The sequence below is a fragment of the Rhea pennata genome, chromosome 16 (assembly GCF_028389875.1).
Source record: "Rhea pennata isolate bPtePen1 chromosome 16, bPtePen1.pri, whole genome shotgun sequence".
Lineage (NCBI taxonomy): Eukaryota > Metazoa > Chordata > Aves > Rheiformes > Rheidae > Rhea > Rhea pennata.
Window position 1 is genome coordinate 12,840,023 of NC_084678.1, and position 14,037 is coordinate 12,854,059.

Consider the following 14,037-nt stretch of genomic DNA (forward strand, 5'->3'; position numbering starts at 1 on the left):
AATATGAACTCCTTTGTTATGAATTCTGGATCTTTTTAGGCCCATGCATGCTTTTTGCAATTGTATATATGAATTAAAATAACATTCATGATATAGAGGTCCTGTGTGAGGGTGAGTTACACAGCGCATCACACAGCTGTGTTGTGATAAAATGGATTTTCAGAACATTCTGTTACTATCATGTTTTTATTCACCTTTTATCTTTTTGCTAATTGACCTTTTTAGGACTTACTCTAACATGCCTATATGCTTTAAGAGTCACCGTAGTTGATCCAGGTCAATATGTTTGCTTTTTTTTTTTTTATTTTTGTAAATGTAGTTATTTCCTCCCGAAGTCTTACATGTCCAAAGTCCAAAACAGGCAATCCAGCTGCCTATTTAAACTTTTATATACATATATATATATATATATATATATATATATATATATAAATCACTGGTTCTTAAGACTCGTTACCCTGGGCACATTTGTGCTACTAATGTGGGCATCTAAACCGCGGCGTCTGCCAGCGTTCACCCTGCCGAACTGGACGTGCTGCGGAGATGCTCCCCAAGACGCTCTCCAAAGCACTCCCCAAGGTGCTCCATGGACGCTCCCCAAGGTGCGCCCCAAAGCGCTCCCCAAGGTGCTCCGCGGATGCCCCCCAAGGTGCACCCCAAGGCGCTCCCCAAGCCGCTCCATGGACGCTCCCCAAAGCGCTCCCCAAGATGCTCCCGAAGGCGCTCCGTGGACACTCCCCAAGGCGCTCCCCAAGGTGCTCCGCGGATGCCCCCCAAGGTGCACCCCAAGGCGCTCCCCAAGCCGCTCCATGGACGCTCCCCAAAGCGCTCCCCAAGATGCTCCCGAAGGCGCTCCGTGGACACTCCCCAAGGCGCTCCCCAAGGCGCTCTGCGGATGCCCCCCAAGGTACTCCATGGATGCTCCCCAAGGCGGGCCCCAAAGCACTCCCCAAGCCGCTCCGTGGACACTCCCCAAGGCGCTCCATGGACACTCCCCAAGGTGCTCCCCAAGGCGCTCTCCAAGGCGCTCCGTGGACGCTCCCCAAGATGCTCCCCAAGGCGCTCCGTGGACGCTCCCCAAGGCGTGCCCCAAGGTGCTCCCCAAGGCGCTCCATGGACACTCCCCAAAGTGCTCCCCAAGGCGCTCCCTGGACACTCCCCAAAGTGCTCCCCAAGGCGCTCCCCAAGGCGCTCTCCAAGGCGCTCCGTGGACGCTCCCCAAGATGCTCCCCAAGGCGCTCCGTGGACGCTCCCCAAGGCGTGCCCCAAGGTGCTCCCCAAGGCGCTCCATGGACACTCCCCAAAGTGCTCCCCAAGGCGCTCCCTGGACACTCCCCAAAGTGCTCCCCAAGGCGCTCCATGGACGCTCCCCAAAGTGCTCCCCAAGGCGCTCCGTGGACGCTCCCCAAGATGCTCCCGAAGGCGCTCCGTGGACGCTCCCCAAGGCGTGCCCCAAGGTGCTCCCCAAGGCGCTCCATGGACACTCCCCAAGACGCTCCCCAAGGCGCTCCCTGGACACTCCCCAAAGTGCTCCCCAAGGCGCTCCATGGACGCTCCCCAAAGTGCTCCCCAAGGCGCTCCCCAAGGCGCTCTCCAAGGCGCTCCGTGGACGCTCCCCAAGATGCTCCCCAAGGCGCTCCCCAAGGCGTGCCCCAAGGCGCTCCCTGGACACTCCCCAAAGTGCTCCCCAAGGCGCTCCATGGACGCTCCCCAAGACGCTCCCTGGACGCTCCCCAAGGCGCTCGGGACGGTGCCATGCGGCGCTGCTCCGCTGCAGCGGCCCAAGGACACCGCTGCAGCGCGGCCTGTGTAACGTTAGACCAGCCCGTAACTCCGAGAGGCACCAGGAACCGCGCTGTTTGCCGGGGGCGGGGGGAGGGGGAAGTGTCTTTTCTTCATTTACGTAGCGGGAGCCTTAAACCCCCTGCGGTGACCTGGCAGCCGGGTTGTTTTTCCCCCCAAAAAGGCCGCCGGGGCCGCAGGCCGCGCGTTTCCCCTTCCCGTGCCGCGCGCGGCCAGGGCGGCGGCCGCCGCCAGGCGCAGCCGCTCTCCGGCGCCGCCGCGCTGCATCATCCCGCCCCCTCGCCCGCGCCGCCGCCTCGGGCTGCCCGCGCCGCTGCCCGCGCGGCCTCTGCGCGCCGCCGCCGCCGCCCGCCGCAGCGCCTCTGCCCTCGCCGCCGCGGGGCCGCTCGGCGAGGGGGTGACCGGAGCGCCGGGCGCGCCCCCCGCCTCCCCGCCCGCCCCCCGCCTCCCCGCCTCCCCGGCCCTTCCTCTCTCCGCCTGCCGCCGCCGCCGAGGAGGAGGAACATGGCGAAAGCGGAGCAGGTCCTCAGCCTCGAGCCGCAGCACGAGCTCAAATTCAAAGGTACGAGGCGGCCGCCGCCTCCCCGCCGCGGGGCCGCCGCCGCTCGGGGCTGCGCTCCGGCGGCAGCCATTTTCCGGGGGCCGGGGCCGGGCGCCGCCAAGATGTCCTTCGCCGCCGCCGCCCCCCGCCCTGCCGGGCCTCGCCCGCCTGCCGCGGCCGGGCGGCGGCAGCGGGCCGCGGGGGCGCCGCAGCGCTCCGGGCCCGGCCCCCGCTCCGCTCCGCTGCCCGCGGGGCCCGCGGCGGCCGCCAGCCTCGGAGGGGAAAGTGCGTGTGTGCGCGGGAGGCCGGGGGGGGGGGGGGGGGGGAGGATCCGGCCTGACCTTCCCGGGCGGCGGCGCTGCGCGGCCGCTCCCCGCCGCGCGGGAGGCGGCCCGAGGGCTGCGGGCGCCGCGGCCCCTCCGGGCGCCGCGCTGGGGCCGCCGGCGGCCTGGCCTGAGGCGCGGCGCGCGGCCGCGGAGCCGTAACCCGAGCGCGGGCGCTTCTGTAACACGATATTCCGGGATTGCAAACGAGCATTCGGCGAGTTTATTTATGCTACCGGAGTCAGAGGTGCTGTGTCGCTTTGTACAAATATCTGGCAAATGTTCTTTTTAAAAATAAAGATTTATTTACCAGCAGCTGGTAAAATAATGCTTAAAAAAAAAAAAAAGGCTTCTATTCATTATTAAATAGAGGAGAATTCCTTATCTGCTGTTATTTAGAAATATATCAGAAATAATATTTCAAAAATAATGTTATAAAGAGGGCTTATTCAAGAGGACAAAAAAGCACGGTAATAAACGCTGGGAGGAATGAATGCATCTCTTTTGGTTGCAAGTTGAAGTATTTGCATGTTGTTATGGTAGCAGTGTCAAACATACTTCAGAATGAAACAATTGCTTTAATATTCTTAATGTTAAATATGATTAGATGAAAATCAGCTCTGACTCTGAATAAAAGTACAGTTACTTCCAACAAGCAAACAAATCCAAGAATAATATGGGCAAAAAGTGGGGTCTTGATTGGCACGGAGTTGCTCATGAGATGTAACTGTGTTTTTCATTTTGGCATTTTTTTTGTTTGGATTTTTTTTTTAACTTCATCACAAGCAGGTATGTTATGGTCTAAAACAACTCAACTGTGTTCTTTGTTGCAAGAAAGATAACTAGCCAGACTGCTTGGCCTTGAGGTTCCAGGCTAAGTAATCAGTAACTGTTAAAAGCTAAATCAACTAACTGTATGATTTTCTTTTGTCGAATCTTTAGCCAGTAACATACATTTCATGTAATGTAGAAAGTTTCTTGACTAACTGCAGCTATTAAATAGCTTAATTTAAGTGTGTTTAAATATTACTGTTCCAGTAAGACTTGATGTTATGCTTTCATATGCTTCAGCAATAAATTCTCTCGTATGGTTTTTGCTAACAAACAAAACTGGCCGCTACCCTTTGTTCAGGAAAGGCCAATTTGAAGTAATGAAGTAAATTTGAAGTTCATGAAGTAAATCCTCCTCTGAGCAATTCTCCTACTGGTTTTGTGATGATATGTTGCCTGGTAATGTGGCAGTAATGGCTTTCTCACCTTTATAAATAGTTGCATTCATGTCCAAAGCATTGCTTTGCAGAGCGCTAGCAGATGAAAACGGGAAGATGCCTGTAGAGCCTGTTAAGCATCTTACGGTTGTCCTCCTTCGCCAGTGTTTGCCAAAAGATCTGACATTTATTTTAGGGAAGCAGTGTCAATGAGGATTGAAAGCTAGGTTTCACAAGCACTGGAAATGCATGACGATCCTACGACAAAAGGCAGACAGATGTGTAGAGAAGGCAGACAAATGCTTAGCTCTAATTTCGTTATACTGCTTTGTATAATTTGTAAATATAATATTTAGGGCGAGGTATGACGTTGAAGAAAAGATAAAGCAGGGATTAAGAGACTGAAGTGAGGATTTCTTCTATAACATACCTCCATATGGGGTGGCAGTCATCTTCCTCTTAGCCAGCACTTTCCCTTATAAAGGATTTGGAGGCCTTTATTAAGATGCTTTTGCACCTCCAAGGCTTGCAGCAAATCTTCTAGATTCATTTGGGACTCTGTTTCAAAATGCTGTGTTTGTGACTTACGCTTGAAAAAAAATCGAGTTTTCATGCTAGAATATTTTTCACATGAGCATTAACAGGGGTTGCCTTTTCTCCCTTCCTCCATCTCCTACGCCCATCTCCTACACACATGCTCTGAAATAGCATCAGGAGCATGTGCTGCACTGAAACACTGCTGCGAACAGCAGAAGGCAAGACACACTCCTGCCCTGACCAGAATGTGGCCATGGGTGCCCGTTCCTTTATCAGGATCTTTCATGCCATGTGAAATAGGAGCTTTACTTCCCTGCCAATGACTTCCTGCTTTTATCAGTCTGTGCAGTCTTGTAGCCTAGATGGGAAAGGGGAGAGCTACAAGTTTAGTGTTCATATTTTATTGCCAAAGAATGATTGAAAAAAAAATTGCTGTTATACATGATAACACTTGCATGCTCTATTTTTTTCATAAATCTAGGAGATGACATCAAACAATCTGCCAAGAGTTAGGTATGTAGTCAAGCCCTTGAAAGTGAGGAAATACTAGATTTAAAGCTATGGGTGCATTTGTAATTGTGGCCCCTGGTGTTAAATGTGTTTTGGTATGGTTGTTACTTACAGCACCTCGCTTCTCCTCCTGCAGGGCACCTGCCTCCTTCACATCACAGGATGGCTGCCCAGCGAGGCAGAGGTGATTGCAGCAGAGGTTCGTGTGGCCATCTGGAGTAGAGATCATTTGTTTAATGCCAGCAAGTGAAATTATTAGAATCTAACTGTTTTAGAGCTTGCCTGGCTTCTTAGAGGTTTGAGCTGCTGTTGCATACTTTGCAGATGTGGAGTTTCGGAGGGTGGTTTCTAGTGGAAGGTATCCACAGAGCTCGTGTACTCCGTGGAAGCGGCATGGGCTGAGGTAGGTTTCAGCAGTGTGTTTCGTGGTTTGCCACAGGTTAGCCTGGACTTATGACTCAGCACTCCGTTGCAGTGCTCCCCAAATGGCAAAGAGCGGTATTGTAAGATGCAGGATCAGTTCCTCACAAAACTGAGCAAGTTACTGCCAATTAGAGATACTGTTTCCAGTGCGTGATTTTTCCACCTGTGTATATGTGTAGTATGTGTAGCTTTGCTTTCTGAAAAGGGCAAAATAATAAGCCAGGAAGCCAATACTTTCCTTTCTTAACAGTACTGCTGGAGAGTTGGCTTGAGGCCTGGTGATATTATTTCCAAGCTATCACCTGTCACTGGCTCAGATGTTCCTCCCAAGTACATCAGAGCTGCAGCTCGAAGGTGTGGCCTCAGCTCTTACACTGTTGGACTGAGAACACCTCTATCTGCAACACTGTAAATAAAGCATGTAGCCAAAGTCCCATGCAGGCTTGTATATTACTATAATTGTGCATTACCGAGGTTAGATGGCTACCGGTCCCAAATGAGGTAGTTCAAACCGCTCAGACAAAACTCTGTAAACGTAATGAGATCTGTGCATTGCATTATAGCAATGCAAAACCTCCTGTATCTGATGTGAATGTTTGATTTTTACCAGATGTTTTGTTAAGGCTTTCTAATCCAGCAGTTCAGTTATCTTTGGGTATTAGAATTTGTCTCTACTGAATCTGCAATTGTCAAGCCTCAGAAGAGAGGTTAAGGACTTAGTAGGACATTGAAACTAAACTATATAATAATCTCTCCTTCCCTGTCATGGTCTGTATATGATGCTTGAAACATTCTAGCACTGAAGTTATTCAGAGGGATTTGACTTTCTGCACTCAATCTGTTCTGCACATAAATAGATTTCTAGCCATTGTCATTAGAACAGGCTATGTTTAAGAATCTAAAATTTACAATGAAAATTTTCTGAAATATTGTCTATTAAGTATAATTAATATGTGGGGTTTTTTAAGCTGGAAATATACACTGCTTTCTTTAAACTCCTAGAGACCTTTTGGTATTCACAGCGTGATGGCAGGCAGTACTAGGATTTCTTTACATTTTGAGGGCTACTGTGTCACTGGCCATTCACTGTTCTGCTAGAAAATGTACCAGTCTATGCTTTCCTTTAATTCTCTACTGTGATTCCTAATAAAACCATTGGTAGATCAAATCTGAGTAAACCTTCACATCTCTCTGCATATTTGATGTTCAAGTTATGTGCTTAAAAAGCAAGAGAAGATAGTATTTAAGTAACAGGCAGGCTTGCTAAATCTGAACAAATCGAAATATGTGGCCCAATTATCAACCACAATCATTTTGCTGGTGACACTTTAAATATCTAAAGTTCATGTTATACTAGCTATTCTTGCAACACACGTAAAATCAATAGCTTATTCTAACTATTAAGTGCCCGTCATAGTTGTACAGACTTGCTGCGTTCACTGATTCTCACTAATTTCAAGCACATCATTAGTGTTACCTTTATAATTACCTCATCACTTTCTTTAGAAACCAACTTAACTTAAAAGGAGCAGCATTCAGAGGAAAAGAACTGAAGATAAAGGCAAGACAGTTGTGTATTGGTGCACTGTGAATGTCACATGACAGTAGGGGTTTTTTGCTATTTTGTTTTTCTCCCCCCTCCCTCCCCTTTTTTTTTGGAAGGTGGGAGTTAGTCAAAGGAAAGTTGAAGGTTATGCATCTGTTGAGTTTCCTTAATCTATTAGTGTTCTGTACACTATAGACACCAGCAGCTTCACTGAGTAAGGGGGGAGGCATTGCAGGTGTGTGGGCAGCACAAATCTGAAACTTTCAATAGGATACATCTTTGGTTATAGGTGTCAGACAAACATTACCTGAGATATGTGAAGCAGTCAAGGAGATTATCTGCTTTTTCTGTTCAGTCTACTAAATGTATTTAGGCCTCCTGAGATCATTTCCAGAATCTCACAGTCGGTTCGATGGCTTCAGCAAATGTTGTTTTTGGGTTAAAGGCTGTTGGAGCATTTTGTACTGCAAGGATTCTGAGAACTGCATTTGAAGTAATGAGCATTAATGGGATCAAAGTATTACTATTTCGAGGAAGGTCCTAATGCAGTGATAAGATCAGCATGAGCAGCTATTGTTTGAAGGCAGTATGTAGTTGCTTCTCTTAGTTTTGTGGTATTTTGTGTTTTTAAAATGATAGACCATTTGCCTTTACTGTATGGAGCACATACATTCAGAATTTGCAATTCCTGAGGATTCTGAAATTTGTGTGCCAGTTTTCAGCTAAATGAATTTTTAGTAAAAAAAATTTTAACCCCTCTTTTAAAGGAGGTGTTTAAAGCAGAAGCACTTGCTCAGTTTGAGCTGTGGAGTTATTACAATGATATGCAAAAAAGTTTTTTCAATTAGTATGTAAAGTCCATCAGGGTAGCAGAATGCCTGTCTGATTTGGATGATGGAATCTGTCTCCTGTTCATCTCTCCAGAAGATATATCTTGGAACAGACTATATTGAAAATGAATATGGAAACGGAAGGTACCAGGTGGTTGCCTTAAATTCAAGGGATGCGGCCACCATGTCAAAATAATGACACAGGTAAAGCAGCATAGCAGGTGCAGGTCCACACAGGTGCTTAGGAATATATTGTTTATGTGCGGGTTGTTACCTTGCATGCCCTGTGCAGTGTTGTATAGCCTGGGATATGAAGCACAAATTTGCATAGTAGGAGTTTCTGGTAGTTTCTTCTTACTGGAAATCAAACTGCTCCCCCCCTCCCCCCAACTCCACAGATTTTATGAATTAAAAACTTATGAACAGAGGCCATGCAGTGCTTTATTTCATTTTAAATAGATTAGCTATATTTGAACATCAGATTTAATTTTGCTTAATTGTACCATATTCAGAATTGGTGCCTGGATTATAGTAAAAATTGCAGTGCAAAGCTTTGAATGGATTGTCAGAAATGTTTTGAAATTCAACTGGAAAAAATGGCATCATCACCATAGTGAATGATCCAGCTGTGTGACCTTAGGGCAGCTTATGTCTGTGAACCATTTAAGATTTTTTTTTATCCATTTCTTTAACCATTTTTAAAAGAAACTTGATTTGTTGTATTCATCCAACTCTGGCAGATATTGCACCAAATGTGTTTTGTGTAAAATAAACAAATTTTACGTATATTGCAGTGCATTTTTTGTAGAAAGCTGGGTGACCTGAGGTTTTGTTTCTTCCTTGCTTTTAGAGTGCCTCTAAACACAGATTTTCCCCTGGCTGGGGAGAATGCAGGAAGCAAGTGACCCTTGCTAGTTCTGCCCACATCTTAGTCACACACATTTTTTACTATCTTGTTACCGTATTGGTCTTGTGTTTGCTCCCTGCTGGCAACAATTAATAATTATTGAAAGCAACCCGTAGTTGGTACAATAACTGCCCTTTTACTTCTTCTGTCAGTGCAGTTGGTTGGCTTTGAAAGCTTTATTGATGATGTTTGTAACAGTTTTGCTTGTGTTAACAGCTGTTGTTTCAGACTGAAATTTCATCTTTGTTTTTGTGCGGAGTGTGATCTTTCCCATTATCATCGTGCTGCTGGAAGCCGTATTTTTCTCTAAGTTAATCCTCATTGATTTAAGTGAGAATCTGCTTAGATTAAGAACTCTTTCCCAATTCGACCTCTCCTTCCCTCTTCCCCGTGAGGAAGTCCGGCGCTGTCATGACACTTCCCGCAGGAAGAAGCGCTGAAGCCTCTGTTCATCGTCTGTCCGCCTGATAACCAGGGCAGAGGAGCAGCCCCGTGTGTGTGTGCACACCAGGACTTACATACCAGTTTATCTAAAGTAAGGGCCAGACTCATGCCAAATCTACCGGAGGGCTTTTAACCCAGTATTTATTTAATATAGAAATCCTTTCATACTATTGCTTTGTAGACTGAGATGGAAACAGTTTGTCCGCAGAAGGCATATAGGATGTTTTCTAATATGCCTGGGCTACTGTCGAGTTTGAAACTTGCCCTGCTGGGTAGCCCTGTCACAGAGGGCAGTTTGTGCCATCAGTCTGGAACAGCTGTCACAGTTCTGTTGCCATTGAAAATGTACACAAAGCAAATCACTGTTTCCATGTTTAATTCAGCGTAGCGTTAAAATGCACGTGGACAGGAGTGACTGACTGTTTACACTAGCAAGATAAGTCCACGCTCGGTTGACTGAGTCTGTCCTCCTGTGTTATAACTGTTCTGAAAATTGCCTACCTCAACTGTAATTCTTCTGGCCTCAAATTTTTTTTTTTTTTTTTTTTTAATATATAGATTGGGTCTTGCTGCTGCCTGCAGTACTTTATCCCACATTATTATAAATACTTTATGAAAATAATCTCTTTACTAAATTCCTTTAGTGGCTAGTTCTCTCAGCTGCAAACGAAGTGCCTCCTACCATCGTGCTACAGATTAAAGATTTCACCGTTCTAAATTTAATCCTGTTTTCTTGGTTGATTTCCACAATGAGGGGTGGAAAAAAACAGAGAAGGGGGAGGTTTGCCTGGTGATCTGTTTGCTTGCAACACAAATTATAAAACGATGTAGGTGTGGGACTCGCTATGGAGCCAAACTTAAGTTTTTGCAAACATTTTTAAAGATCTAGTTAAGTTAATTGTGCTTGGAGAAGGCATGTCAAATAACTGTCTAATTCTTCTTCTTCAAAAAAGTGCAGCTTCTTTCGTCTTACCCATGACTGCTCTCCACTGTGTGCTTTCATGTCTGGATTCTTGCTTTCATTCATATTTGCAACTATTGCTTCTCATGCTATGTTGCTTATCCGTGTATTTTGCAACTTTCTTTAAATGTTTGCATATGTAATTTCCTCTGTTTTGCAGTCCTTCCTGTTATGGCCTTTCTGTAAAGGATCTGTTCATTTTCACCAGACAGCAGCAAGCTTTTTTTGTTGTTACTGTTTTTTATTATATAGCTGTTGTTACACTGTGCATACTGGTGTTTACAGTTCCAATTACCGAAGTACTGGGTTCCAGTCGCTCCAAGCATTGTAATTATGTTTTGTCACTCATATAGTGAAGCAGATGATGTTTATGGGAGTTAGGTTTGGAGGATGATACCACATTTGTACCTTGTTTTATGCCAAACAGCTTAGAACAGCATAAGGTATCTTTCCCTTTTGTTTTAGGTTCTCTCATTGCTTCTGACTAAATTTCTAATTTTGGGGTTGTTTAGGATTTTTCTTATTTTTTGATCCTGAAAGCAGAATTTATGGTCTGGTTTTCAAACTCTTCCACAGAAGTGTATATGACTAAATTCAAATTTCCTTTTTATTTTTAAATATAATTTGTATCTTAATTTCTTTTTTTGCTAGAAAAGCAGCTACTCATTGTGCATTCCCAAAACTATAATTTGCTCATTTCTTCTGATATTTGCAATCTATGCATAATTTTGCACTTAAAATATTTGCGCAGTTGATACTTACTTGTCAAATTTGTGTATTTGAAGAGTATATGTGAGCATAAAATTGATGTAGTTAAGCTGAACCTTCCCTACCATTTGTAATATGCATCTGAAATGCAGATTAGTGATTAATTTAAAGCTGAGGAAAATTACTTTACAAGAAGTGTAAGGAAAAGTGTTGTTCAGGAGGTAGGGGAAGGGGAAATGAAATCATGATGCTTGTTGCAGGGAAGTGCTCTAGAAAACATTTTTTGTTTGTTTTTTGCCCTCCCCCCCCTTTTTTAAGCATCTTTAGCTGGTACTATGAGCAGTTTTGCTGGGAGTTTTGCACATCAGGTGGCTGTGCTGCTCGCGGCTCTGGGCTGCTGGATCGCTGCGTCTCGCTAGGGGCTGTGCTTTGTTTCGGGATCCTTTCAACACCCGCCAGCCTGTATAAGTGAGGCTTCTGACTGTGTAGAATAAGCAGATGTCACTGTTGCATCTCTTTCAATAACCATGGCATCATAATAACTATTCCGCTGTCAGAGTATGCCACTATTTTCTGAGTCTTTTTCATACCTGGAGAGAGGTAGTATAGATCATACTGTGGATGGAATGAGCAATGTAATGCGATACGTTTGGGACTCAAATCGAAAAGGATATGAAAGAACTGTTGAGACCTGTCAAAGCTAGCCGCTTCTGCTATCAGTTCCTCAGTTATTCAATTGTATGCAGAAATAAATCTGAAGTTTAAGATGCAGAGAAAATATTTCTTGTTTGTTTTTGTTGCTTACAGTATCTGTAAATCTTTGAATGTAATAAAATTCTGAAGAAATCAGCACAAATTACTCTTGTACAAAAATTCTTTGAAGAACATGTTCTTTCATTTCTCTTGGCAAGCTTATATGTGGCCTCACAATTCCTAAACCTGTGAAGTCAAACAGTTAATGATCCTCTGAGGATATAGAAGGTGACAAACATTATATACTAATTAATGTCCTGATAATAGTCCTCAGTGTCATATTTGTATTTGTGTCACTTTTTTTCCTTCCATTAAGCATAATGCATGCTCTGGCTAAAATAGGTTGTGTCAAAATAGGCTGGAGAAGGACACTGATTAATCCATCCAAATGGGGTAATTTACAGACTGTCAACCCTGCTCCAGGTCTGGCATCTGGAACAGGTAATACTGTTGTTGTTCTCTGTTCTTTTTTTCCCTTGGATTATTTAATCAATTCTGTAATTAAAAAAATATTCCTCTGCATAAATTAATTCTTGGGGAGTGATTTGGAATGCATTTGGATTTTTGTAACAATTTTCTTCATCAAAGTTTCTACTGCTTGGCATAGCAAAAGTGAAAATGGCTTTTTCACTCCCTTCCACTTTGCTCTTTGCATGACTGTCGTCACCCAAAAGGGCACTGGAAGCAAAGAAATTGATCCTGCAAGGGCACGGTTTTATAGGTGCTTCCGTTTAAAATCTGGGCTGAGATTGAAAGGGTTATGAATGGTTTACAGAAGGTTTAAGAGCTGCCTAAGTTTTTCTTAAAAATAACTTCCAAATTTGGGATTGTTGGATCCTTTCAGTAAGCTACTTGTGAAATTAGATGTTTATGCAACACAGGCACTTCTTGTTTTTCATTCTTCAACTTCTTTGATTTCAAAAGTTGCTGATGCTCACTTAATTATAAATGTCTGCAGAGCCAGATGATGATGATGATGATTAAAACTTGGCATACAGTGCTTTTTAAAACATTAATCTTGGTTCTCTGTAATTACATAAGTATCCTCCTGACTTCGCAGAGAGAGAAACTGTAAGGGTCCAAACCTGCTTCTGTTTTGGAGTCGCTATCAACTCTTAAGGCTTTTAATAGCAGAAGATCAAGCCTTTAAGCGATTTGTCTAAAGACAAGTGAGACGGAGGGAGAATTTGGTTGGATCTTAGGTGTTCTTGATTCCCAGGAACCTGGCTGACAGCTCAAAATGTCTTGCTTGACATTTCAGCCTTTTTCATTTCAGTGTTTATTTTTAAAGGTCATCAACTTATAATATGACTTCAAAGGGGAGCGTAAAGTAAGTCAGGTTTCTCGCCTAGTAGTGAGCCCTCTCGACGGTCTCCAGTGTTTTTATTTAGACTATCTCGCTATTGACAGTAGAGACCCACACAGACAAAGTGGGAGAAAATCATGGAAACAAAATAGTAAGGTGACTTCAGGTGCTGTTAGAGGCATAGTAAAGAAACCGAGAAGCCATTGAGGTGTGGGGTAAGAAGAGCTGTAAGCAGAAAGGCTGAAACATTCAGATGGAGACATGCCTGAGCTTTTGGGTGTGCTTGTTTCAGTGCGGGTGCTAATGCTAACACGGGCTCTGCAGTAGGTTCGTATGCACTAGGGCAGGCTGAGACCCGTCCCACCAAGAGGGGCTGATGGAGCTGCTGAGGAGGCACTTCCATGCCCCACGGCCAGGAGTCAGCCTGAGGCAAAGGAAGCCTGAGCGACACATTCACCTCCTGCACTTCCACCCTCAGATACGCATGCATGGTAAACTCAGCTCTTTCAGGAGATGGATGAATTGTTGGTCCATGCGGACTTTCAGTAGTCGGGGCACGTCTTGTCAACGTGTAGGATCTAGGCTCTTGAGAGTAGCCACAAAACAATTTAAGTTTCCTCTCTCCTAATCTCCACCTATTGAAGGCTCCTTGGTTACTTTTCTATGGCTGATTAATATATGTCAGGTGATTAATGACTTTCATCTGACACGTGGACAGGATTAGACAATGGTGAAATATCTTTCCTCTCCTATTCTTTTGTTCTGCTGCTTTCCACAAAGGATCGAGCGGAGCTGCCTCAGCAGAAGCGCTGGTTGTATTTTTGCCTTTACCAATTACCTTGTCTTTGGATATACGTCTGTGTTATTGAGGAGGAATTGTTGTCTGGGGATAGGTGATGAAAGGGCATCTAAAACATTCTGGGAATAACACGGGCAGCTTGCTGAGAATTTATTCTTAGTCTTGTTAATCAAAACAATTGCCAGTTTAACATCAGTTTAGCGAATGGACTGCATTGAGTGCTACTGCAGCGCGTTTCCCCTGACAGGTATCAGTTCAGTAAAACGTTTAGGGGATGTCCAGCTAAAAATAGATAGGAATTTACATGAGGTTTAAACATAGAAAGTTAGGCATGTGCCTTAATTACTTTGAAGAAACCTGTCAGCACTGCAAGGAGAAGTGTGACTGCAGTGTGTACGCCTAGACATGCCAGCTTTAACCTACTAAATGCGAGACCTT

General features: G+C 44.9%; 1 protein-coding gene across 3 annotated transcripts in view; it reads left to right on the forward strand.

Moving 5' to 3' along the window:
* Positions 1-2,172: 2,172 nt before the first annotated feature.
* VAPB (VAMP associated protein B and C) overlaps positions 2,173-14,037 on the forward strand; it is a 35,722-nt gene continuing 23,857 nt past the window's right edge. For 2 of the 3 annotated variants that reach the window (XM_062588840.1, XM_062588839.1), the window contains exon 1: positions 2,173-2,365. In XM_062588840.1, coding sequence (XP_062444824.1) covers positions 2,308-2,365 — 58 coding nt within the window. In that variant the 5' untranslated portion in view covers positions 2,173-2,307. The remainder of the gene's footprint in view (positions 2,366-14,037) is intronic. The other variant, XM_062588841.1, reaches the window with a different exon arrangement.